We start from the raw sequence: 25,794 nt of genomic DNA, 5'->3' as shown, positions 1-25,794 counted from the left end.
ATAGGGTTGAGGTCAGGTGACTGAGCGGGCCACCGCAAAGTACTCATGTTGCAATTTTGAAGCCACTCGCTAGCTTTTTTGCTCGTATGTTTGGGATCGTTGTCTTGTTGAAAAATGATTTTTGAGCGGTTGAGGGCATAGTATTCAATGGTTTGTTGTAGCCCATCCTCCAATATTGAGCGATAGAGGTCGGCATCCATCTTTCCTTCAATCTTGGCTGCATAGCCCACTCCGTACCACATCATACATCCCCAAATCATGACACTTCCACCACCAAACTTCATTGTTCCAACGGCCGATTTTTCATCCAAGCTCAATTCACTACTAATCCACGCCCTATTGTTTCCATCTGGGCCTAGGCGATTGATCTTGGTCTCGTCTGACCATATGACTCGTTTCCAGTCTTCCACAGTCCAGTATTTGTGCCGTTCTGCAAACTCCATTCTTGCACGCCTGTGTTGCGATTTGAGGAGTGGTGTCAGGAATGAGAGGTTGATATAGTTGAGTTGGTTATATTGTTGTTGATAAGACTTGAAGATGGATAGATGGATGGATGTCTCTGACTTAACAATACTGGAGTAGGAAGAGATAAGAATAATAAATAAAGGTTGATGTGTAGGCTTGGGTGCCTCATTGTAATTAAGAGTTTTATTACTTAAGGTTCTCGTAGAAACGCTTAAGGTCGAATACGGCAAAACTAGCACTGGTGGTGCATATGAAATGAAGTATCAAAGAGAAACTATTCTATCTACAATTATGTATTCTATGTTGACGGACTTATCCGCGTTTTCCCATGTGGCAGCGTGAAGTGCTATGCACTTACATGATGTAGGTTTAGACGTATGATACATCACTGGGGAACTATTATAGATAGAAAGTCCAGTATATATATGTAGGGAGGAAACAGAGAAACGCGGATGTACGAATGAAGGCCGGATATCCAGCACCACGGCAGAAATGACTGAGTAGGAATAAAGAAAGTAAGAGCGGACATTGGCCCGATGGCCGTACTCATCACACTATTGCTCTTTGAGCGCAGTGACTTGCCACTGGGTTGTCCAAATTCTCTAACCGTCTGTTATATATAGACGGGACCTGCGGTACATATAGTATGCAGGGTTTGTTTACAGTACTCAGGTGCTTGCTATTATGCGTCGAGGCTCATAACCTGACGAAATGTATTTGTTTAATGAGAAGGGTCACTGGTAATCTCTTTAGCATTCCAAGTGGCCCTTCTCATTAATCATATATGTTTCGTCAGTAGTAGCTTATGTCAGGACAGGGTCATGACAGGAGGAAGAAGGAGAGCAAGTGGATGGATTGGGGTGTTTTGAGGCTGTAATGACGAGCTGACCCGGTTTGAGAAGTGTGCAGGGAGGTGCGTCGGCGGTCCTACTCCCCTCCTGAAGATCTTGTCGTCTCGACAAGGCATCAGGTTTGCCCATCGAAGTGCCGGAGCGATAGGTGATTTTGAAGTCGAAGTGTGCGAGCAACTCGGCCCAGCGTGCTTGCCGTCGATTGAGAACTCTGAGGTTGTGAAGTATTCAGAGTTCTTGTGGTCGGTATAGACGGTAATTTCCTTGGATCCTTCTAAGTAAGCACGCCAGTGTTTGAAGGCTTCGACAATTGCCAGCATCTCTTTGTCGTATATTTCGTCATTCAGCTCCGCCGGTTGGAGTTTTCTGGAATAATACGCGACGGAATGGAGCCGGTTTTCATTATCAGGATGTGACAGGACGTCTGTGATTGCATAATCGGAGGCATCTGTTTCGATGACAATGGGCTTGTGAGGATGGAAGTGGGATAAGATTGGAGCTGAAGTGAACGAGTGTTTTAGCGATTCGAAAGCCTGAGAAACGTCACCAGTCCATTCGAAACTCGTATCCTTGCGAAGTAATCTTGCCAGCGGTTATGCGATCTTTGCGTATGCATGAATAAATCTTCTGTAGAAATTAGCGAAGCCAAGGTATACTTGGATGTCATGGACGCTCTTGGGTGCAGGCCAGTCGCGGACTGCCTCCACTTTCTTAGGATCCATTTTCACGCCGTTATTTGAGACAATGTATCCCAAGAATTCCACGTCATGCTAAAAGAAAGAACATTTCTCTGCGTTTGCCCACAACTTGTTCTTTTCCAACTTTTCCAATACTTGGCAAACGTGTCGAATATGTTCTTCTCTTGTTTTGCTGAAGACTAGGATGTCGTCAAGGTAAACGATTACGGAAATGTCGAGGAAATCCCGGAGTACATCGTAAATTGAATTCTGGAAGGAAGCAGATGCATTGGTGAGTCCAAATGGCATAACTTGGTACTTATAATGACCATAACGTGCTCTGAAAGCCGTTTTTCACTCATCGCCTTGTTTGATGAAAACACGGTTACACGCTGCGCGAAGGTTTATCTTCGTGAGCCATAATGCTTCTTTCAACCGATCGAAAGACTTCTGGATGAGAGATAAGGGGTAACGATTTTTCCTTGTAATTTTGTTTAACTGACGATAATCCACAGAGTCGTAGAAATCCATCCGACTTCTTGACGAACAGGGTGGAGATTCCACCGGACTGGAACTGGATCGAATGAATCCTTTCCTCAAGTTCTCCTTCAAATACTCGTTCAATGTCTTTAGCTCCACTTCGGACAAACTGTAGATTGGTCCAAACCTCGGTTGGGCATCGCCTTCGAGAGGAATGGCGTGATCGTAAGAGCCGTGTTCTGGGAGTTTTTTGGTCTTGGATTTGTCGAATATTAAGAGGAAAAAATGAAATTCAGTTGAAATAGTTGCTTTGAGATCGGTTGAATCCGGAATACCCCCATCCTCTTCCCTTGCTGGAGATGGGTCAATAAGTCTAGAGGAGTTTGGAGACTGAGAGCTGGATAGAATTTTGGCTACCTGTGGGGAAGAGTTCTTTAGATTGGAAGAAAGGTTAGGATATTTTTGGGTTGATAAAACCTTGGAAACTGATGGGACAGTTTTTGTAAGGGATCATTGCTTCTTGCAACGAGTGGAAACGAACTTGATTTCGTGATTTGACCAGTTTACTCTGGGATTGCGGAAAGAGAGCCACAGGAGGTCTAGGATAATCGGGTAGTCCCGGAGAGAAGTAATGTCAAGGGAAATTGTCTCCTTATGACCTTTTATTGATAATTGGATAGGATTAGTATGGTGTGTGGCAGCGCCGAACTTGATGGGGCGTCCGTCTATTATCTGAAGTTTGAGGGAGTTCCTCTTTTGTGTCATTGAAATAGTTGTTTTTGACAAGAATGATGAATTGATGGAAGTTATTGGTAGTTCCAGAATTGAGCATGGCATAAGTGTCACGACTTGGCCGAAAATCCAGACCTATAACCTTATCCAAAAAGCTTCAAGGTCGTAATTGATTGTACGATTCAGCTATTGGCTATAATCCATGCTGTGAGTGCATGGTTAAAACAAGCCCAAGTCCTCATTCTATTGAAACAACACCTTCATCTGGCCTTTCCTGAGGTACGTCATTGGAAATATAGTTGCTCCCATCGAATAGATACATCGGCTGCGGTGATTAGGACAGTGGACTAGAAGTGAGGCCTGTACATTAGCAAATCATAATCTCCTAATAAAGGAAACAATCTACCGGCTTATCCATACTTTGACTTTCCATTCGCAGAAGGATTGCCGTAGAACGTTGATTGCTCAGCGATTTTCAAGCTTTTGATAGCAACGAGACAATAGGCAATCCCAAGTGTCGGTTTGGAGGTTGTATCAGAGTAACATCTTTGTGCAAGTCAATGTCGTTGTCGGAAGATGTTTTTTGAGCAAGGCAAATCAGTGCCAATTGGTTTTTCTTTGCTGATAAAAGCAAACGAAATCATCCAGCAGTTCTCTAGAAAGCTTTGTAATCCTCTTAAACGCAGGCATTTATAATAAGCCAAGTCCGAATTCTTTAATGTCTTTGTGATAGAACAGGACCTGTGGCATCTGTCATATGCAAGATACCGCATCAGTTCGCATTTGTATACGGAGTTTGTGTTCTCTCTGCTGTTTGGGACTGAGTTCCATTATTTGCCATAGTGATGCTGCAGAAGAACAAGCATAGTCAGTCACACTGAGCAACTATGTTAGGGCTTGATGTCATACCTTATACGAGGGGATAACTGCTTGTTGATTAGACTGGATGGTTGTTTTATGCTGGCCCAGGACGATCATCCATTGAAGGCCTTCAGGAAAAGTAGGTAAGAGCCTTCTCACATCACGAAGGGCAGGTCTGCAGTTACCAGAATTCGATACAATATTGTGACGCTAATGAATTGTCTTGTAATCTTGATTCGCTGACATTTTACTCAAAGCTGACTTCTCCAACTCCTTTTTGTGGGATTTTTACGTACAATGACGCGTAGAGTGATTTTTACCCCCAAGCTTCGTGAGCATCAAATTTTTATCCCACATCTAGGTCACAAATGTTGGCTTACAGTCAGTATACATGGCGTTTGACTCCTCCGATAGGCGTTTAAAAGATCAACTTGGAGCGCTAGCGGCAATAGAGATGAAAAGACTGATACTTGCAGGGTTTGATACACATAATACCTCAAGAAAGCGGATGTTGAGACTTTTAGCAATTATGATGGCCTCTGAGGTAGAAAGATTTGAGTTGTTCGTACATAAATGGCTAAAAGATCATAAAAGTCAAGAAAAAATGATTTCAGAATAGATGTAATGACAAAATAATGGAAAAAGTGTATTTGAAGAAAAGAGAAAGTCACTTGTCCCAAAGCAACTAACAATCTTTACGTAAGTATTCAGACACCTTGACGCCTTTTGAATGTCCATATTCAAAACACTATATTTCACTTTTAAATAATCAGTTTACCAATTTACACTGCAATGTTGTTAGTTGAACGCATGTTCTCTGATATTCATGTTTAATAGTATATCTCTACGCCGTGTAAGTTTCTCATAAGCCTTTGATACATACTTACAGTCACTACAGGTTGTCGTAGTTCCCTCTTGCCATTCCATAGACTTATCGCTCACAAAGAGGAGCAGTTATATGAATACAGCCTAGGAAAATCTAGCAAATCTTTTCTCATTAACGACAGGGATTAGATAAAAGCTATGCTGCATATAAAAGTCTCTACAACGACCTGCTTTGAGATATGGAGCGGACTTATGGTCATCCATATCATCGTTTGACTTTTGGTCACAAATTTTGGCTCTTCCCCCGGAGCTGAAAGAGATTTCACTATCGCTGCTTTGAAGGCTGGGTTGAACTCCTCTTAGAATTTGAATTGAGCCATTCTTATTGACAAAAGCTCAATTGAACTCTGAAGTCGAAGGCATCACTATGCCATATTTGTTTTGTTGCCCAAGCACATGGTCCTACCTATATCCAGCAGGCCAAGTATGGAGGAAGTAGCCAAATGCTAGCTTAGGGAGCGATTGAACACAATTCCAATCTTTCATTCCAGAGCTTGGGATTAAACAGCACAGAAGCCAAAAATGCACAATCAAGTTTTTGACCAATATCGTCGATGAGATATATGCAAGAGAGGCTCAGACTGAGAAGACGAATTTGTATGTTAAGAAAATAACCAAGTGAAGCCATGAGGTTTATGTTGTGAGAGATAACAAACCATGTCAAAGCAGTGGTGTTTACCACATGTTGGAGAGACATTTGTGGTTGGAGCATTTACTCTAAACTGTAAATCATTCTAGCTATCCAAAATGCTCTTGAGATTCTTGGTATTTTAGGAATATAAGATATTCCTGAGCAACGGACACAGCAGGTTCCGATAGCATAAGATGTGATAATGCATGCATTGAAAAACAGCATGATAGAAACAATATTTGGGAAAAGAGAAGCCAGTATAACTGCCATAATGCACATAATGTTAGGTTATAGCTAAATTTATCAGGACGCCTGATACATATTTTGGTAGCATACGATGCTATAACGGCCAATAATGGAATAAGAGAGAGTACGATTTAAGAAACAAAAACAAAAGACATGGCAGGGTGCTTGAGGGTTTCTTTTCCACGACAGAGTACGAAGTTTTTAACAGTTGCCTTGGAAGAGAATTAACGACTTTTTTAGTACAATGAGAACTACATGATTCAGTCAAGGTCAGACCAAAAGATATGGAAGTGCCATGTAAGACGCAAAATATTAGAGCAATAATTACAGTGCTGTTACAGGTTTTCTTCTGTTGACTGAACCAGCTACTTGTTGTATGTCTGATCTTCGCCAGCGTTTCTTTTGCAAAGATCAAATGTCAAAGATGCTCATATACCAGATACTCATTACTTCGACAATAGACGTGTATCAATATAATTGGGTCACCACTTATCTAACCTCTAATATCATGTACAATCTTCTGAAAGATGATCAACGTATCTACATTTTCTTTCAAAATCTCACATAACACCATGGCTTCAACAAACATCAATAACTTAAGAACATGGTGCATGAGACATCACTCTTTGATTTGGCTTCTTTATGATATGTTTTGCTCCTTTCTACATAGCTATTTCTGAGCCTTGGCATCAACGCCAGCAATATAAGCGATGAGATCACAGACACGACGAGAGTAACCGTACTCATTGTCGTACTATTGAAAAGTCAGTTCAAATGCTCAGTCATATCTCCAAAATATATCAAAAGCTTACCCAGCTGACCAACTTGACAAAGTTAGCATTGAGGGCAATGCCTGCCTTGGCATCAAAGATAGAAGATTCGGTACTGCCAACAAAGTCGGTAGAAACGACCTCATCTTCTGTGTAACTGCATACAAACAGTAAGCGTCAATGTATAGTATCAAGCGATGAAAGCATACGCCAAGATGCCCTTCAACTCAGGACTCTCAGAAGCCTTCTTGATGACGGCCTTAATATCATCATAAGAAGCGCCCTTCTCAATACGGACAACGAGGTCGACGACAGAGACATCCGAAGTGGGTACTCGGAACGCCATACCGGTAAGCTTCCCGTTCAAAGAAGGAATGACTTTCCCAACAGCCTAGTAATAATCAGCACAATGAAGAACCAGATACAGTAGAATGTACCTTGGCAGCACCAGTAGAGGAAGGAATAATGTTGGCAGCAGCGCCTCGGCCTCCACGCCAGTCCTCTATACCTCAGTCAATCCAAGCTGAACACGCAAAACTTCAAAAAGCCTAAACTCACTGTGAGAAGGACCGTCGACAGTCTTCTGTGTAGCGGTAGTGGCATGGACAGTGGTCATAAGACCCTCAATAATAGTAAACTATGTTCACGGTCAGATTGCATGCATAAAAAGATGTGAAAATAGACTTGCGTTATCGTTGATGACCTTTGCCAAGGGAGCCAAGCAGTTGGTAGTGCAAGAAGCGTTGGAAATAATTTGGTATTCGGGCTTGTAAGCATCAAGGTTGACACCGCAAACAAACCTTCAAGGGCAAGTGAGCAATGTGCTCATCTACACTGCATACGTACATGGGAGCGTCAGCAGAAGGAGCGGAAATCACAACCTTCTTGGCGCCTCCCTTGAGGTGAACGCCAGCCTTTTCCGTAGTGGTGAAAACACCAGTAGATTCAACAATGTAATCAGCGCCAGCTTCACCCCACTTGATGTTGGCAGGATCCTTTTCGCCGAAAACGACGATAGGCTTGTTGTTGATGTACAGTTTACCATCCTTGTGCTCTACGGAACCCTTGAATCGACCATGGGTCTGACCTATGTAAGCAACAAGAGCGGAGTATATTGAAGCAACTCACAGAGTCAAACTTGAACATGTAAACCTAATGTAGAAAGATTAGCACCATACACATGGGCTCAACGTCATAGCGCAGGCATACCATGTAAGACAAGTCAATAAAAGGACTATGTTTCAAAAGTAAGTGCTAAAGGATTCAATCAGGTATACGTTGTAACGTACTCGTTAACAGCAACGACTTCGAGGTCACCGTGCTCGATGGCATTCCTGAGAGTCATTCCCATCAGCAAGGCATTAGCTCAAGATTGAACACAGTAGCATACCTAAGAACGATACGCCCAATTCGGCCTATAAAAGTGTCAGGCCACAACGAATGAAAAACAATATGACGAAGGCTGCGTGAACACTCACCGAAACCGTTGATTCCAACTTTGACGACCATATTGTACTTTTTAAAATGCAGATGAAAAGATGTAGAAAAATCGAATATATGTGGAAGAAAGAAAAAAGAAAAGAAAAGAATTGAGAAAAGATACTTAATAATCACCAACCTGTGGGAATGTCGGAAATGACTGGAAGTGGCAGAATGTGGCAAAAGTCGCCACCACCAATAAGATTCCGTTGTCTATATATGTCAAACCCGACTCGTGGCAATTATCCGGGGCCCCAGACTACTACTTGAGGATTCATTTATACATTATTTTCTTTACCATATTGTAGATACATCTATCAGCAATGAACTTCTTGACCATAATACGAACCATTCAATGGGTACATCTACTGTGCTAGGTTCACTGTGATCCAAAGGTAAAGAAAGCAATTCAGGTGAGCAAGGACTTCTTTCCTATTCGTTTAACGTTTTCTCATCCAATACCCTTGATGTATACTTATTTCCTCTTCACCTTTTGGCTGTTCAGTAGCAGAACGTTGTAGTGGAACGAAATATCCCATCCGTTGATTCTCTCTACTGAAAGCGATCTAATACTTGATGCCCGCTACATACATAGACATCATTGTAGCTTCACTTCTCATGCGAATCTCAAGGTAGCCACTGTTGCATGATCCACTTGTCCCAGGTATTTTGACTGGCACTCTTAGACAGTAAGAGACATAAGATCGGATCGTTGAGTGTAATGCAATTCACTTGACTGGTTTCTGGCGGAATTACAGATCAAGTAATAGGTCAATGTTTTATCTTTATATCAATGTCGCTGCTTGTTATGTGGATTTTCCTTAATTGTTACGTAAACATATTAACTTGATAGAATGTTGTGAGCCAGCAATAAGCGTTGAATTTTTATGATGTCATGATTTCTGGTAAATGCCATTGCTCACAGTTCACAAGGACAATTGATTAGATAACATTGCTCTTCTTCTTTTTTGAATCTTCTTTCCACATTTTGTTTCATGATAACGATTACAGACTCTAGGAAAATATGCTGGAAAGACAATCTCTGCCGATGCTGGGCTGCCGCATCTATATCCCAGAGCCCAAAAATTCTTGTATGTCGTTTCGTTATGAAAATACAGTCAGCATTATTGATATATAATGGAAACAGCTTCATTATTAACTATCTTTTCCCAACCTGTCTAAGCAACGTTGGCGAGCTTTGCAATGGCTACTACTCGACTCTTACCCTTTGAAGATTGCTGAGAATATCCTTGTCTGAGCCTTTGCGTTCTTCTAAAAGTTTCGCTGCTGATGGTGTTCTTTTTGGCATGGCGTGTAATCGTTACACTATGAAGAAAACATGCAGCTGACAAGGATATAGGACGGTACGTTGACTAATTCCATTCTGACTTTAAGTCTTTGTAAGTCGGCTTGAACATCTGTATCTACCTACATTACGCTCTCAGTTTAGTACTAACTTCTCTTTTCGACAGGCGGTCTCATTATGTCAGTTCTTGTTGCAAACTATATTCGTCGTGGTTTCGAAGCCACAATGACAGACAGTTCGACATCGCAAAACCGTCGTGAGACATCTTTAGATGCCCTACTTTTATCAAGATCAGGAGGCGACGCTATCCTAGCATACACCCCTTCGCTGTACATTAGCGAATCAAACTGCAACTCTTTGCAATCATCATTGTAGTCACATTCTTATAACTATGAGAAGTTTTACTTTCCCATTCTGTCAGCTAATGATAACCCCCTCCCTCCTCCTGCTCCATCTCGACAGCCTTCTCTTATGGACACGGCGTCGAAGAACGGCCTTTACCTTCTGTTCCTTTTCGCGAGTTGTCGCAATACGCCGTTCAGCCAAACGTATATCCCACAGGGGGCTACATACCGGTCATCTTAAGAATTTCTGCCAAAGGCTGAGACCTATCGCCATTACGTTTCGGTATTGTGACCAGACCTTTGAGGTTTAAAAGAAGGTTAGGATAAATTTTCATATACCCAGCTACTCTCTGCCATAGTCTATTCTATTGTGCATTTTGGGATATCAATTGTATACAGTCCCAAAACAAACTGTATATATTTATATAATACGAGAGCTTTTTTAAGAGAGAGGCAGAGCAAGTCTGGGCTGCAAGCAAAGGTAATGAGGTGTCAATGTTACCAATTGATAATTGGATCAAGCACTACGAATCTCTATTATAATTTTACTATCATTGTACTCGTTTATTTGAGAATGAAGTATGTGGCAAATTCCTGGAAAGCTGCCATGCATGTACAATGTCTATCAAATACAACTAGAGTCTATTGTTAATGATGAAAAGCTATTTCAATTACAAATACAGCAACAAATTCGAAAAGTCTAGGAAAACATATATAACGTGATGTCATCAAAGATCAATTTTGTCTTTAATCTCTATCTAGACAGCGCATTCTGTGCTTCCAGCTGCGAGAAAAGGTCCTGGTATAGACAGGTCATTAAAACATGGCTTTGTGGTCATAGTTGAAAAATTACCTCTGCTGTGTGGTCACTTTCTGGAAGGTCTGGCAAACCATACTCGGACCTGATAAAGTTCACCAACCGCTCCATCTGATACTGCGTTATTGGCGTTGAACCCAGAGGCATAGCAGGAGCTGCAGAGAAGTCATAAAACATTTTGATGCTTTGTTGCAAGACAAACTCACTTCTTATCCTAGGCTTTAAAAACTCATGTTGCAATAATTCGGCAATCGTCAAACGATGCTCCTTCCTGTAAGCTAAACATCTTTTCATAGAGTCAATTGCCGCTGGGCTGACAGGCACCGATAAGCTTTTCGGGTCAATTGGTTGACCATCCAAGCCAAAGCCCACTGCTGTTTTCGGAACTGCTTCCTCAGGATATATTATTGAATGGTTCGGGTTAGCAATGGCTCCCATTTTGGCAAGTGGTCCTCCATTGATATGTTGAAAAGGTGGACTGCCATATATCATTTGGTACAATATACAACCCAGAGACCAGACGTCGCTAGGATAAGATAGCTAAAAGCGATTATTAAACGCCTTGAAAAAAGTCAAATTACTTCATACCTTCAGGACCTTTTGATTGTTCATGCGTTGTATGGCTTCAGGTGACATATAGTTCACTGTTCCAATCTGGGCCAATTCAGTTTAGACCAGGCATGTAGATCAAGAAGTAGAATACCTGTTGATCCCGTTGTATGTTAACGGTGTCGTTTGCAATCGCTTTTGCAATGCCAAAGTCAATGATTTTTAAACGACCCTTGACTAGAACAAAATTTGCGGGCTTCAAGTCTGTGTGCACGACATTCTCTCTGTGAACTGCTTGTACTGCCTCCAGCATCTACTAAAGTTAATTCTGGCTGTATTAAGGAAGTTAGCAGCTCTCACCTGCTCCCAGTATAAACCAACAAAGTTCATGTTGATTGTTTTACCCCTCTGTTCATCAAGCAGGGCGGCGAAATCAATTTCTCCGCATTCCATGACCTAGGTTATTCGTCAGTAGAATAACCCATAGGGGTAAATAGGCTTACCATCAATAAACGATGAGGTCTGTTGTGCTGGTTGAAAGTGATTTGATGATCCATAAGTTGTATCACTCGATCATGTCCACGTAATCGCTTGAGGAGCTCAATTTCATTTGTGTAGCTTTGATAAGTTTCCGAGTCTGCACGATCGAGTTGAACAACCTTAAGGGCATAAATAACTTTTTTTTTGGGTGCTGGATATAAAACGGAGTAAACTGTGGATGAACCACCTTTACCTAACCGCTGAAGCCTTTCATATGTTATCCCGTTAACCTTGACAACATGTCAGTCCTTAAAGATTTCTTGATATTGTTTGAAAAATGTTCAGCAAAATACGTACATGGAACAATGATTTGGTTTGAGGGGCTACGGGAGTGGATAGGATAGCTTGATCAGACGGTAAAGTGTTAAGGGTTACAGAGGCAGGAGTTGAGATAGGAAGCGCTGCATGCTGACGATTTTCGATAGCCGTAGTAGGATGAACAGTCCGTTGGTTTGAATACAAAGGGTTATTTGATCTTTCAAGAGCTTGCTGATTGGGTGGCGACAATCTATCTACTGCAGTATTTAGAACTGCAGGCTCGCTCAATGGTTGCGAAACAGGATATCTGTTGCTTGACAGCGATGAAGACTTCCCGGCTAAACCTTTATTGGATTCTGAGAGTTTGCCAAAGGGCCGAAATGGTCGGTCTTCAATAGGGGCGCCGTCACTCTCTGGTAAACCTTCTGACAACTTGTTTGCAGATGGTTCTGAATTAGACCAATATGATGCGCGTTCCATTCCAGATTCAGGTGGATTGCAAGTATCCACCTGAATTGAGATGTTTTGGGAAACAGAAGCGGGACCATGAATATGTGAAAGGCTTTTCGTTGTTGGCGCTTCATTTGGCGGTGAAATTTGAGCAAACAAAGTCTCCTTATTTCTAGCATGATCTTGTGGATCCTGCTGTGTAAAGCCTTCACTTTCTAATCACTGATGAGCGCTTATACAAGGTATTGTGACTTACCTGCTACAACGCTATGTTGTTGTGACTCCTGGACATCTCCGATATCTTGCGGGACTACCATTCTTCTGGCAGGGCCTCCAAATTTTGAGAGTCCACCCATTCGTCGCGCAGCAGAGAATGTTGTTGGGATTGTTCGATCTATCACAGTCGCACCAGCTGAGGCTGAGCGAGTGCTAGAAGCGGGCAAATCCCTAGAAGATGTAGAGGGAGTCTGTGAGGTAAAAGGACGGATAGTTCTCGTATGTGACTGAGACAAATCTCCATAATTCTGCAAAACAATGAACTTGTCAATGCAATGGGCTAATTAAGGCCTAACTTCTATCACTTACTATCTTTGTATTGTCCACAACGACATTGTCACGTTCAGCTCGCTCAGTGTCTCGATTTGGTGGCACCGGGGCAGAAACAACCCTCTGAACTTCTCGTTGTCCACCGTAAATCTTTCCAGATCTGCCATTACTATTCCCTTCTGAGCCAATATTTCCGCGTAGTGGAGGAGAGTGAGTGTCAACGCCTGATACAGTTTCAGGAGGGGTGGGCATTAAGGGCGATGTAGAGGTTATAGATGTGTCGGTCATTGACAAGACTTGGGCTGAAGATAGCGATGAACGAGCAGAGCTTGCTGTTAAAGGAGGCGTGGAAGATGCAGTACGTCTAAGAGAGTGAGGGACTTTACAAGTCGAAAGCGGATTAAGAGGTCTTGAAGACGGTTGTCTATCTTGATTGGCTTTCTTCTTGTCTACATCCCAATCGAAGTGAAAGTCAGGCGTTTGAACCTCGAAGGATTCATCTTCATTTGCCCAAAGACTGTCGGGAATTTCTTCTTTATCAGTATTGGGCATTACAGTTTAAGATGTAATTGAAAGATTAAGAATCGATAATTGTAATTTAAACCATTAGCAAGTTTCAATGTCATAACAAATTTCCAGTCAGTCGCGTTTGTACTCTTATGTTTATTATTTAATTCACGTAGCCATCACGTGACCTAATGACGAACAAACTCTTACATATATCAAGAGTTATGTCTTTGGGAATAGTTCTTCTTTTTCTTGACGCTTTCTTCTTGATCCAACAATCTCCGCCTCTTCTTTTTCAATCCTTTCTATGAGATAAACTAGAGAAAATTTTGCTACGTGGTGCCCAGAAGTTGTGGGCTAATAATCTAACAAACTCAGGAGAAGAGAGTATGATGAAACACTATGAATGACATTCACAGCTTCACAGCCTGGTCTTTCAACCATCACAGAAAAATTAACAGATAATGATTAAACGGATAAAGAACAAACGGGAAGATGTGAGGAAATAGAGAGGGGGAAAGGTATCAGCGAAGGCAAAAAGGAGTTTGGTGTATCGTAAATAACTTTATTGGACCATGATGACATGTCGAAGGCTCAGCTCTTACTAAACAAGAGTTATGGGCTTTTTGTTGCAAAAGGTTCTTCTTTGCTGAAGGATGCTTATGATAATGTAGAATACAAAAAACTGAATGGTGGCGTCAGTACTTTTAAACATCGTCAATGTCAAAGCAACAAACAGATTATTGGTTGCTGCAATCTTCAGTTGACATTAGCCAGGTGAAACAATGACTCAAAAACATAAGCTCACAGCAATAGTGTTCTCGCGAGGATGCCAGCTGGCGTGTAGCTGTTAGAGATTAGCGATGGTGCACATAATGTATGATAAGATGACGCACAATTTTCTTGGCAAAGTCAATTCCTTCTGTCTGCATGCCTTCCTTCTTGCCTGGTAATTTTCCTCGAGCCCCGCTAATCTTTTTTGCTTTGAATGCCGATTTGTCAGCCTGTAACACAACATCGTTGTCTCCATTGACATCATAAATGCGGAAATAGTTGTGATATGACCCAGTGAGGACTTGGCTACAGATTAAATCCACTGTCAGACATGGTCTCTTCTGCCTGTGTGACGCACCTGCCATCGCCACTAAATGTACACTCAAACTTGTCAAATATGCAATCATTCTCGTAGAGATCGCATAGCTTTTGTCTGAGATGATCGTGAATGTTGATAGTTTTGACGGGTTTGCTGTCCATGTTAATGTCCCATATTTTGAGTGTCAGATAGTCTCGAGACAAGATATAGCGACCGTCTAAGGAAAATTTGACGTCGGAAATAGAAGATATAATTTCGGAGAAGAACGATTTTTGAGAAGGGTCTTCTTCCTCCTCAAACACTTGGAACCGCCGTAAGTATCAAGAGTCCTTACTACAAGAACGAAAACTCACGCTTCGCATGTTGATCGCATAAAGCTGAATCTCTCATATCAGCGAGTTTTATGGTGCCCTTGGAGCTAGAGTACATGAAAAGATTGCAATGTGTAGGGTGGAATTCCGCCGCAGTGATCACCTCGGTAAGTTCCTCCATATTGACAGGCTTGATATCAACAATATCTTTGTTTTGGGTCAGAAACGAGGCAATTGACGGAGAAAGGTATACTCACTAAAACTTTGATCACTAATATCAAGATTCCAAAGGTTGATTCTTAAATCGTCCGCCGAGATGTAGGTCTCACCATCCGAATTGACGGATATGGAATTAATGTGATAGGCGTGCGCATTAGCATACACTTTCCGTGGAACGGCAGCGGTTATTGAATCGTGGGTAGTCAAGCGAGGGAGACGCAGTGGGGGCTGTGAGGGACCTGTACCTGCACCATGGCCATCCGTATGGTTATTCTCCGCTACTACTCTAATCTGCTTATCAAAGACTTTCCACAGCTTGATAGTCTTATCTGTGGATGGTCAGACATAATTAACATAAAGCCATTAAACAGCATACCATTGGTGCTTAAAAGGAAGTGAGCTGCATTCTGTCTCTTACACCACTTGATGCGATTGATTTTTTCTTCAATTTCAAGTGACTTGAGATAATCAAATTCTGGTTCATGTGATTGAAACTGAGAATGCGACTGTAAGTATGCCAAGTCAATCGGGAGGAGATAAACACAAACCTCGGTATAAAACTTGTACTCGCAGCCCCGTTTCTGGCCTATTTGTCAGATAAATGCAACTGATTCACAATGAAACACTCGCCTGTTCATTCCTCTCAAACAACACCACACGACCACCCTTGTCGCCAGTAGCAAGGTAATCGCCTGTGTGGTCAAATTCCACCGTGGATATGATGTCGGCTATGTGATGAAGAGACGTTGTCAGTGTCGGTGTACAAAGGAGACAGTTCAGGACTTCTGTGATGTTGCTTACCCTCTGTGATGTCTTCCACATCGCCCTTGTCGCCAAAACACTGGGCAAAATGCCAATCAGTTGGGAGCCCTTCATTCATTATGAGGCTCGCTGTGAGAGACAGGGAATGCTAAAAGAGCAATTCAGAATGAATGGGAGATTTAAAATCTCTAAAGGAAGAATGAATCTTGTTGAGGCGCGTGGCGGGTAAGTCTAGCCTGTTTACAGAGATTAAAGGAAGGTTTCAATAGGCTTTGAGCTGATATTTGAAAGTTTTGAATGAGCAGCGTTGGAAGCCGTAAGAGTAAATAAAACGATATCAATAGTAATGTCAATACTAATAGTCGATGAATTGATGTCGATGGATGGTGGTAAGCTCTCTGGTTACAGTAATGGAACTGATCATGCTTATTACGTAATAATTTTTTCTTTTCTACTTTACTTTTTCAGCCACCCATTTAAGCTTTTGCAATCCTTTTTCAATCTTGTCTCAACCAACTCTTTAATGGAGTACATGTCTACCTTTCAGCTTTTCCTACAACATGCTTTTGACGTTTTTGCCATGCGAAGAGCTGTTGAAAAGACTCTTGTTTGCTCATTCACGGCACTGGCTGCACTCATTTAGCTATTCACCCAATACTCGAAAATCATCCACGTCTCCATGAGCATTCTGACCGACGCCATTCGTCGAGGCGTAAATGGCTGGGTCACGATAATGGTAATTGATGAAGTTAAATATACCTTCCCGCCATTTTCTGAAGACGTTAACTGGTCCGGATCCAAAAAGCATAAATCGTACTGTCAACGTGCACACCTTATCGCCGAAGCACAGAAGGCTCTTGAACACAACCATCTTCGGGTAAGTTTTACTCAAATATCAAAGCTAAATCAGAAAAGCCGTTTTATAGGATATTTTGTCTGTTCGCGGAAAAAAATGATTCAGACCAACTGAGTTGCTGCGGCTCAGTATGTTCGGGTACGGGCGCAATGACGTTTTTAAAGATATATACGTGGGTGATGGAAGAAATTGTATCTTTACCGGTAGGTCGCATCAATATGGGTAGATATAAAAAGTCTTGAGTTGTTGATGAAACCAGTGCGTAAAGTTGAAGCTTGGTGTAACTGCTCTAATAGACGCAGTTCCATTTATTGGCAGTAGGTTGCATCCCAATAATAGAAGGAAGACTCATACTATGCAGGTCTTATTGTCTTCATCATGAATTTTACAGTTTATCTCAGCACAACCAAGAACGTTTACGCACCAAGTTGGCTTTTGCAAGAAATATTACATCCATTACTATGTGCTACCGGTCTTGCGTGAGATTGACTCTCTAAAGTGTAGATCAGCCAACTGATGAAATCCTGCAAGGTTTTTTTTCCCAGAAGTTGGGGACGCTGCCGCATCGAGCATCCGCCCTAGTCGAACGGCAGCAACAAAAGTCAAGTACTTGTTGGAACTTCGCCAAATAATATCGATTGCTATGTCGAAAGATCCACGGAACAAAAACATAAATTGTGAGCAACTTACCAGACACTTTGGTGGGGGAGAATGGAAGTTTTCGGATCGATTTTGCCGGGAAGTCCTTGGGGAAGACCCGAAGAATTGGCGTCAGGATCATGCACAAGAGAAGGGTAGAAGAATACAGGACGTAGAGGGGATGGTATAGTGGGTTGAACTAGAACCTAGCTGAAGGACGTAGAGCAAACAAGATATAACGAAGGGAGTATGGTTGATAGTTCCCCAAGGAAATGAGTCTTGATAGCTGTCTTCATCTATTTGAGATAGATATTCCTAGATAGCCCACTCGTCCCAAGGATTCCCAGGCCAAGCCCAAGAATAACCTCACTCCTGACATATACGCAGAATAATTAACGGATGGTCTAGTCTTTGCAGATATTTCTTGTATGTAAATCCAATATCTGGATGTGTTATTGCGGCTTAAATACAATAACCAGATGCAACTGATTGTCATGAATATTACCAATAATTAATATCCACGCTCCGTACGAAAAGGTCACAATAATGCAATCTACGTTGCATTATTATTTATTGGCTATATTCCATGGATTAATTCCAAGGTTCTGACACTGATACAATTAAGGTATCTGGTCCCAATGCAATTAACACTTTAATCGAATTTTTTACTTGTCTTTTTCGCCTGGCCATTGAGACATTTGATCAGGCACTACAGTCCAGAAAACGTTCTTGTCTTCATTATTCTGATTCTCCAATTCAAAAACCAAACTCAAACATCATCTTCATCGTTACAAATGAAAAGCTTGGTCACTTGAATCCAATGACGCCAGATTTGTCTGAAGAGTTTTTTATCGGTGTATCAGCCAACTAGATCCTCCCCATGCAGGTGACATTAAAGCTGTGATACCTGTTGGTAATAATCTATTGGTATCGGCTTTCAGAGATTTGAGCGTTGCGGTATGGACGATACCCAAGACTGAGAACAAGGTTTAGTTGATGCTGAACAACAAACTCCATTGTAATACCTAACGAAAGTGGATGGATCCAGTTTGAATGAAAACATTTTTTGCTCATCCATGCCAAACCATTTAATGTGCCACATGTCTTCCAAACGGCGACATTGTCACTGATGGATCAGATGATAGTCTGCGTCTCTGATACCGAGCTCAAAAGAGGACGGATCAGTCGATGAACTCGGATGTATGTTTTTCATCTTTTCTCTTGATATATGCTCTGACGTAAAGCTTTAACAAAAGACTTTGTCAACTGCTAGCACGATGTAGGTTGTGTTGATCATACTTGACGTATATGGTATACTGAATGGCTTCAAAGCGCAAATATCGAGTAGGGAAAAGCTGATTATCAAACGCTTGCCAATGACATAGACCTGGAGTCGCTCAAAAATCAAGTGTTCGTTGCGATAGCTGAGATATTCACAGTGATGATGAACGTCCAATCCCACTGATATATGGCACTGCTAGTGATTATGATCACAACTCAAAGTTGAACAAAGTAACTGATCCAAATTTGCAGGTGATTGTCATAATGTTGGAATTATTCCATGGAATATAGGTGTCAGGACACTCAACTGGTGTACCCTGTCTTGATGGTGAGTCAGGTATATTGGATGGTTTCAGGATAATGATATATAAAGAGTAGATTCATTCCATAGATTCTCTACGGAATCAATATTAATTAGCTGTCTTAAGAGTTATTTATTATAAGTTGTCCCAAGGAAGCCCCCCAGAACACCCCAATTGTGACAATAGGCAATAAATAATAATGCAACTCCGATTGCCTTATTGTGACCTTTTGGTACAGAGCGTGCATCTTAATTATTGCTATTATTCATGACAGTGATCCCAGAACTGCAGCGGAAGAATTTGAAAGAGCTTATCAATTATCAGAAAACTACATCAACCAGATTGAAAAAATCATCCGGTCGCACTTGTGGATTCAATGCAACCCATTCTATTAACAATTCTTTCCATACACTACTCAGCTCCCGCGGTAGGTAGTGTATGAGAATGGGCTCAAGAGGAGAGGAATATGATAATGCTGAGAAGGTTCGTTGTAAAGGAAAGTAATCTGTGACCCTGTTACCGTATGTCACGATGGATGGGTTAATCTTTTTACCTCAACAAACGGATAGAATGTTTCTGTTTGAGTCTTCTTGAAATAGTCTCCGCTGTGGAACGTCATTTTATACATACCAGGAAGCAATGTTTGGTTGGATGGGAGTAGATCAGAGCAGCGACCGTCAGAATTTGTGAATCTAGAAGAATCAATGTCACTTTTTGCATGTTGTCCAACTGCCAAAGAAATACCAACCCAGTAGCAAGTATCTTTGCATCCTTCTGAGATAAGTTCTCTGAGGATGCGAGTAACTCCAGTGCTACCTTGACATTCGCTGCGGGTTTCCCTTGAGCGGCATCCAATACTACATCATCATCAAGCAAGGCGGCGCTTATATAGCGAGGATCACCAACCATGACATGTTATAGGTGAACGAGACATGACTTTACAATGTAAGATTATTCCTTCAAATATTTTGTTGAATAGGCTATAAGACAGTCTTCTTCATTACGTAATCGGGCGACATCTGTCAACCGAGCTGTTCCCTGACATTGGATGTGGAGGCTATTCAGCTGTTTTCTCGGCAAGTGGCGTGGAATGATTTTTTTTTTTAATTGTCAAGGATTATTCTGAATTAAAACTTTTCGATTCTCTACTCACCATTTCAAGATTATCTATTTCAACACCTCAATAGTATTCATACTCACATTAATGTCTATTGGCTACAAAGAATGAACTCAGATCACTCCTCTTCCTCTTCAAGGTCGCCCTTACCTGTCGCATCTACGGCAAGGGTGATACGTACGTTTGAAGAGATCAAAATGCCCATTGTGATAGAAGAGATTTACCCTGAGCTTGAATGTTCTATGTAGGCTGATAGCTGTCTATCAACTCTGAGCAAATTAACTGAATACAACGTGTAATAGCTGTTCACACATCTTGGGAGCACCCCAGACGCTTGTTCCTTGCGGGTAAGCGTTAAGATTCTTTTTCATAGAAGCGACAGAAAATTACTCAGTTCAAAAACAGACATTCATTTTGCGGGCCGTGTGCTTGGAAATGGATTGAAAGCTTCTCAGTAGGTTCAGATTTCAGTTAAAGAGTCTCGTATCTCATTGGTTTCCTTAGAATCCTACCTGCCCTCATTGTCGTGTAAAGGTAGCAACACACAGATCTATTGTCCCAAATATCATTGTCGATCAGATAATAGAACGCAAGCTACAAAGTCTTATCGATGGGGTGGAGAAAGACACAATGCTACTAGATAGAGAAGAGAAATTAAGGTATGAAATTCAACTCCAAGTGTCCCTTTCAATAGTGCTAAAGTTATCACAGGGAATGGAAAGAGATCCAAAGAAAAGCAAAATCCGCTCAAAGACAGTCCCATCCTCAACCTGGATCGCCTAGGGGATTGGACGATATAGTCTCTAATCTCATTAACTCATCCTCTCATAATCGGCGTGCTTCTAGGAATTTTGCCGCTTTAGGCGATCCCATACGTTTGGTTATGTCAACAGCATCGATTGAAACAACTGAAGAAATCCATTAGAGGGTTGAAGTGATGAGCTTGGCACAAGCTGCAATGAGGGAAACCCTGATGCAGCATCTGTATGTGTATAGTGCGAAAGAGCAGGCTTTTGTTATTGGTTTACTCGGAAAACAACCATAGAGGGCATTTCATTTGTCAATAAAGACTATTGGTTATATGATTTTTCATGTCATTTCTTCATCTGTTTTCGTTTTATCCATGCCTCACTGTTTAGTTTTGTTCGTTCATATACTCAAGAACGAATTGTAATCGGAACCCGACAAGACTCCGTTGATTTCAACTCATTACATATGATGTGGTATCGGTTATCGAGATTTGTAATATCTTCATGTTTGTGTTGTCGTCATATTTATTGTGACAGCAGTGTATGTCAATCAGCCATGTAATACATCTTCCTTCAAGGGTCTATACAGGCGAGCCAACATATTAGTATCATGCGAGTGTTGTCGTATCTTCGTCCGGCTGGATATCGGCAACTGTCCTTGTTTATTTAGGGTATCAATGTAGTGCGTTTTTAACGAATTACAACTTGGATTGAATGGGGGCAACGGCTGTAGCAATCTTTGTAGGATCCTCCATATAGCGAACCATTTGGTACTCTTTTTGCTTGAAACTATGGCAAATAACGTTAACTATGCTCCGGAAATGATGACGGTATGTGCTACTCACCCGCATTTTTCGTAGAAAGCTGAAGGAAAATGGTTGTAAGTTAGTCAATTCTCGGCTCAGATATAATGACATACGAATGTTACTGTTGCTACAATCCAAAATTATTTTGTAGCAGCCGCGTGAACGCCCTATTTGAACCAAGGCGTCAATGATTTTGAGACCAAGTTTTCGTCCCTGCATGCTCTTGGATACAGCAATGTCTTCAATATGGCCAACCAAACCTGCGTTACGAACAAACTTCCGCTCAACAACTACGGAGCCACATGCTACAACCTAGATCAACACTGTCAGCTGATAATATGCTTAAGAAGACAAAAAGCTTACTGTATCTGTAGGGCTGTGCACAATGACAATAGTAAAGTAGGTGTTGGGACATGCCTTCATTTCTTTGAAGACATTCTCATATGTTTCCGCGGACATACATGGCGCGGAAGTAAGAACTGATAAAAGATCAAAGTGGCCTCTAGCAACGTCGGTGGAAGCTAAAGGCCGAAGCTAGAAGAGTATATAAAATTAGTAATAAGCCCAAGAATAAAGGTGAATTCACCCACGTAGAGGTCGGGACCAAGCTGGTCTTGCAAGGAAGCAGGGATTTTGGAAGGATCAAATAAGAGATCAAGATTGTCAGAGCGGCGCATGGTTGAAAAGAGCATGTAGAGATAGCAAAGGATATGATAAAAGGAGGAAATGAATGAATGTAAGAAGACAACTGCCTCGAACAGCGCGCCTATCTTCGTCCGCATCGACAAACGCGACAGACAAAATAGGCGCGCACTTGGACATTAATGACTTCAGGCAAATTCAATTTGTTTTGGTTCACAATTTGAACTGACTGAGATGGCTCGTAGAAAAAATAACTACTTGTCCGATGGCTCGGATTCTGAGCTCTCAGCATCTTCGGGAGGAGCCTATGACTCTCTAGAAGACCCAGACGCTCAAGATGAGAGAAGACTGTTTGAACAAAAAGGCAGTAAACGCAGAAGAACAAATGGTCGTAATGGGAAAAACGCAGCCTGGGAAGGCATTTTTGGCGATGACGAAGATCAAGGCGGAAGAAGAGGCATTGGAGGCAGTAAATGGCGTGGCGTAACGTCGAGGGCCGATATAACAAAGCTAGTCATCATTTCCTCTATGTAGTAGCATGTAAGCTAACTAGCATACTCAGAGCACCAGAGTTTGTCTCTACAGGTAAACATGACCTACAGGAGGAGGAAGAACAAGGACTAGGAGAGCAAAGAGCAAGAGATGAACAAGTTCAAGAGGAGAATTCCAAGAGTAATTATAGTGACAGCAGCGGTTCTGAGTCGGATGAGTATCAGTCTCAGTCACGTTCACCTCGTGTCCACGATGGAGGTGATGAAAACAAAACTTTGGCAGGAAATGATTCTGGCTTTGAATCAGCTCGCAACAAAGGACAAGCCCCAGAAGTTTCTCCAAGCAATGGCCGTGGAGGAATAGGTTCGTTGAGAGGAAGTAAGGCCGGTCTAGGTGCTTTTCCGTCCGCTAGAGCGAGTTCATCCACCACATCCACCTCCATAAATGAAGGCTCTCCTACTGGAGCGTTGGAATCTTCAAAGAATGACGCCAATCCAAATGATGATTTCCGATTTCATTCTTCTAATGTATTGAGAGCTTTTGGACGCCTTCCACCATCACTTGTCACCCCGTCGGAAGACAGACCGCGCCCTCAGCAATCTTTTCTTCCTAAGGAATCTCGTCCTCCTGTGGCTAAGAAGGCAGAGCTAACCACGCACGAGAAGGCACATTTTGCCAATATCAAATCATCTTTTGGTGCTCGATTATTGGCTAATATGGGATGGGAAGCTGGCAAAGGTCTCGGTGTACAAGAGGATGGCCGTGCAGTTCCCATTGCAGTAGGCACGCATCTGAAAGGCAAAGGCATTCAGAAAGGAATACGAACAGAAGATAGCAAGCGAGAGGCAAGACGTCAAGGCATTACTATGTCGGATGATGAAGAAAATAAAACACACAAGAGGCGAGCTCATAAAGCTAAAGGCCTCAACTTGTACAAAGCAAAGGTTGAGGATAACGAAGGGTGGAAAAAGCAGAAGAAAATCAAAGTCAAGGTGGAACACAAGACTTATGAACAACTTTTGGCTGAAGCTGGTGAGGTAGCCCCAACAGCCAGTATCGGATTAGTTCTCGATGCCCGCGGAGGAGACGTGTGTCTATTGTGAACTCATTTTTGTTGCAATTCTGACTTTTTACAGTTAAAGGAAGTCCAATCTTTCTCGTCACTTTCACTCTCTACATGGGCACCTACCTCTGATGCGATAAAACTCCCTGAACTTCGGCACAATCTACGTCTCATTGTTGATGCGTCAAATCAAGATGTTATAGGCATGATAAAAGAAGGCAAAAAAGTCCATGAAAGGCGCCAGTGGGCTTTACGCGAGGAACGATTTGCAAGAGACCGAGTTGAGGAAGCAAACAATCGTATGTTGACTATATTGTGACGAATTACGCCTGAATGATGACTGATGGCTCGAATTTGAAACAGGTATTTCCCGCCTAAGACAGGTTCAGGTATTAATAAACGACATCAGAGCAACCGCCGAACAACAGTTATCTTCCCGTGATGCTTCCCTGGAGCCTTTCGCGGGCAGCTTCAATTCCCTCATTAACGATTACAAAGATGAATACAAGTCTTTGAGTTTGGATGATGTGGTTGTTGGCGCAATCAGTCAAGTAGTATGGGCCTTTCATGAGACTTTAACTAATGCTAATCGTTGTTCTAGATGCGGGATGCTTTGACAGATTGGCAACCTTTTGATATAACATCCGATGTCCTTTGTTCTTCTCTTGAAACCTGGCGGATTGCTTACAACCTTCCACATGGCAATCAAGATGAATTGATCCTGTTTTCGGCAGGAAATGAACGTGATGATAGCACTATGGATAAAAAAAATGGAGATAGAGTGATGACGGCTTGGGAAAGCTTCTTATGGACTTCATGGCTTCCAAAAGTGAGATCAGCCATCAAGTAAATAATTGACCTTTTAAATTGTGCATAGCTGATATTTATCACAGTAATGACTGGGATCCTACAGATGGCAACGCTGCTGCTCAAATACTCTTGAAGTGGGGTTCCATTCTGCCTGCTTTCATTCGTGACAATGTGCTTGATCAGCTCGTACTGCCCAAAATCAAGGCAGCCATCGATCAATGGGATCCTAGACGCAGTCAAGTTTCACTCTCAGTTATTGTATTCCCGTGGCTACCCTTACTTGGTACAAGAGTGGATGAAATCATGGAACTGGCTAAGAGGAGAATCAGATCTGTATTGCGAAAGTGGACAGTTAAAGATGGTGTGCCAGAAGATCTTGTAAGATGGAAGAAAACTGTGAGAGGTTTCAACCAGGCAGCAGATTCAGAGCTTACTTGCTACTCAGGTCTATTCAAGTAATGAGTGGGACAAACTAATACTTCAATTTGTCTTACCCAAGCTAGGCATTTGCCTTCGGGATGATTTTGCGATCAATCCTCGAAAGCAGGATATGGTCCCGCTCAAAAGCTGGGTTTTGCCATGGCATGAACTGATAAGGCCTTCCATGTTTTCACATCTGCTGGAAGCAGAGTTCTTTCCAAAATGGCTCAGCATGTTACACGTATGGTTGGTCCAACCTAATTATGTACATCGCGAAGTGACAGATTGGTAAGCTATGATCTGATATAACAGTTGTTGCTGTTACTATCTTTACTGACGGGGGATACACAACAGGTATAGCTGGTGGAAAAACCAACTGCCAGAATTAGTGTTACAGATGCCTGGTGTTATTCACGGCTTCAATATTGGGGTTGACCTCATGCAAAAAGCCCTTGAGCTTGGAGCTGATGCCTCATCAAAACTTGCTAAACCATCTTTCAAGCCTCTTTCTTCTGTTCAATCCATTGAACCGTCTAAACCATCAAAAATCACCAAAAAACCAAGGACTCAGCCTCTAAGCGATGTGCCTGAGATCACATTCCGCAATATTGTAGAGCAATATGCCGCAGAACATGATCTCGTATTTTTCCCTATTGGCAAATCACACGAAAAGACTGGCAAACCTCTATTCAAAGTATCAAAGAATGTGGATGGACGAGGGGGCGTTACGGTTTATGTTGGGGATGAAGCGGTTTATGCGCAAATGGAGGATAAGGAGTATCGAGCGATAATGTTGGATGACATGGTCAAACGCGCAGGAGGATAACATTGGCTTTTA

General features: G+C 42.0%; 9 protein-coding genes across 9 annotated transcripts; 4 read left to right on the top strand and 5 right to left on the bottom strand.

The window, feature by feature from the left end:
• Positions 1-6,498: 6,498 nt before the first annotated feature.
• On the bottom strand, positions 6,499-8,107 carry L203_102953 (glyceraldehyde-3-phosphate dehydrogenase; the record flags this gene model as incomplete). Its single annotated transcript, XM_066212361.1, has 12 exons — positions 6,499-6,582; positions 6,641-6,755; positions 6,808-6,989; positions 7,036-7,100; positions 7,157-7,235; positions 7,287-7,398; positions 7,445-7,680; positions 7,727-7,750; positions 7,808-7,832; positions 7,888-7,932; positions 7,989-8,013; positions 8,077-8,107. 12 exons carry the CDS (start codon positions 8,105-8,107, stop codon positions 6,499-6,501), a joined length of 1,023 nt encoding a protein of 340 aa, XP_066068458.1.
• A 1,277-nt stretch (positions 8,108-9,384) lies between these two features.
• On the top strand, positions 9,385-9,758 carry L203_102952 (uncharacterized protein; the record flags this gene model as incomplete). The annotated part of the gene is made up of 3 exons (XM_066212360.1): positions 9,385-9,387; positions 9,438-9,477; positions 9,550-9,758. 3 exons carry the CDS (start codon positions 9,385-9,387, stop codon positions 9,756-9,758), a joined length of 252 nt encoding a protein of 83 aa, XP_066068457.1.
• A 723-nt stretch (positions 9,759-10,481) lies between these two features.
• L203_102951 (uncharacterized protein) lies at positions 10,482-13,439 on the bottom strand (the record flags this gene model as incomplete). Its single annotated transcript, XM_066212359.1, has 10 exons — positions 10,482-10,526; positions 10,581-10,699; positions 10,751-11,084; positions 11,133-11,198; positions 11,248-11,406; positions 11,454-11,549; positions 11,597-11,863; positions 11,931-12,547; positions 12,598-12,865; positions 12,927-13,439. The coding sequence occupies 10 exons, from the start codon at positions 13,437-13,439 to the stop codon at positions 10,482-10,484; spliced, it is 2,484 nt and encodes an 827-aa protein (XP_066068456.1).
• A 615-nt stretch (positions 13,440-14,054) lies between these two features.
• L203_102950 (protein phosphatase PP2A regulatory subunit B) lies at positions 14,055-15,897 on the bottom strand (the record flags this gene model as incomplete). Its single annotated transcript, XM_066212358.1, has 11 exons — positions 14,055-14,079; positions 14,132-14,151; positions 14,203-14,241; positions 14,291-14,474; positions 14,527-14,788; positions 14,841-15,005; positions 15,056-15,346; positions 15,394-15,511; positions 15,566-15,598; positions 15,648-15,745; positions 15,819-15,897. 11 exons carry the CDS (start codon positions 15,895-15,897, stop codon positions 14,055-14,057), a joined length of 1,314 nt encoding a protein of 437 aa, XP_066068455.1.
• Positions 15,898-16,458: 561 nt separating this feature from the next.
• On the top strand, positions 16,459-17,464 carry L203_102949 (uncharacterized protein; the record flags this gene model as incomplete). The annotated part of the gene is made up of 5 exons (XM_066212357.1): positions 16,459-16,656; positions 16,800-16,838; positions 16,895-16,952; positions 16,997-17,114; positions 17,167-17,464. 5 exons carry the CDS (start codon positions 16,459-16,461, stop codon positions 17,462-17,464), a joined length of 711 nt encoding a protein of 236 aa, XP_066068454.1.
• A 1,808-nt stretch (positions 17,465-19,272) lies between these two features.
• L203_102948 (hydroxyisourate hydrolase) lies at positions 19,273-19,791 on the bottom strand (the record flags this gene model as incomplete). The annotated part of the gene is made up of 4 exons (XM_066212356.1): positions 19,273-19,362; positions 19,411-19,549; positions 19,606-19,714; positions 19,764-19,791. 4 exons carry the CDS (start codon positions 19,789-19,791, stop codon positions 19,273-19,275), a joined length of 366 nt encoding a protein of 121 aa, XP_066068453.1.
• Positions 19,792-20,081: 290 nt separating this feature from the next.
• On the top strand, positions 20,082-20,899 carry L203_102947 (uncharacterized protein; the record flags this gene model as incomplete). The annotated part of the gene is made up of 5 exons (XM_066212355.1): positions 20,082-20,218; positions 20,277-20,321; positions 20,380-20,428; positions 20,479-20,633; positions 20,686-20,899. 5 exons carry the CDS (start codon positions 20,082-20,084, stop codon positions 20,897-20,899), a joined length of 600 nt encoding a protein of 199 aa, XP_066068452.1.
• Positions 20,900-21,421: 522 nt separating this feature from the next.
• L203_102946 (uncharacterized protein) lies at positions 21,422-22,206 on the bottom strand (the record flags this gene model as incomplete). The annotated part of the gene is made up of 5 exons (XM_066212354.1): positions 21,422-21,512; positions 21,569-21,587; positions 21,643-21,841; positions 21,893-22,063; positions 22,120-22,206. 5 exons carry the CDS (start codon positions 22,204-22,206, stop codon positions 21,422-21,424), a joined length of 567 nt encoding a protein of 188 aa, XP_066068451.1.
• A 199-nt stretch (positions 22,207-22,405) lies between these two features.
• L203_102945 (uncharacterized protein) lies at positions 22,406-25,782 on the top strand (the record flags this gene model as incomplete). The annotated part of the gene is made up of 8 exons (XM_066212353.1): positions 22,406-22,680; positions 22,734-23,751; positions 23,800-24,025; positions 24,090-24,280; positions 24,328-24,572; positions 24,620-24,932; positions 24,982-25,244; positions 25,311-25,782. The coding sequence occupies 8 exons, from the start codon at positions 22,406-22,408 to the stop codon at positions 25,780-25,782; spliced, it is 3,003 nt and encodes a 1,000-aa protein (XP_066068450.1).
• Between the last annotated feature and the right edge of the window lie 12 nt (positions 25,783-25,794).

Source organism: Cryptococcus depauperatus, chromosome 3, assembly GCF_001720195.1.
Source record: "Cryptococcus depauperatus CBS 7841 chromosome 3, complete sequence".
In the NCBI taxonomy this organism is placed as follows: domain Eukaryota; kingdom Fungi; phylum Basidiomycota; class Tremellomycetes; order Tremellales; family Cryptococcaceae; genus Cryptococcus; species Cryptococcus depauperatus.
The sequence above is the reverse complement of the archived record's forward strand: the minus strand, read 5'-3'. Positions and strand labels throughout refer to the sequence as shown.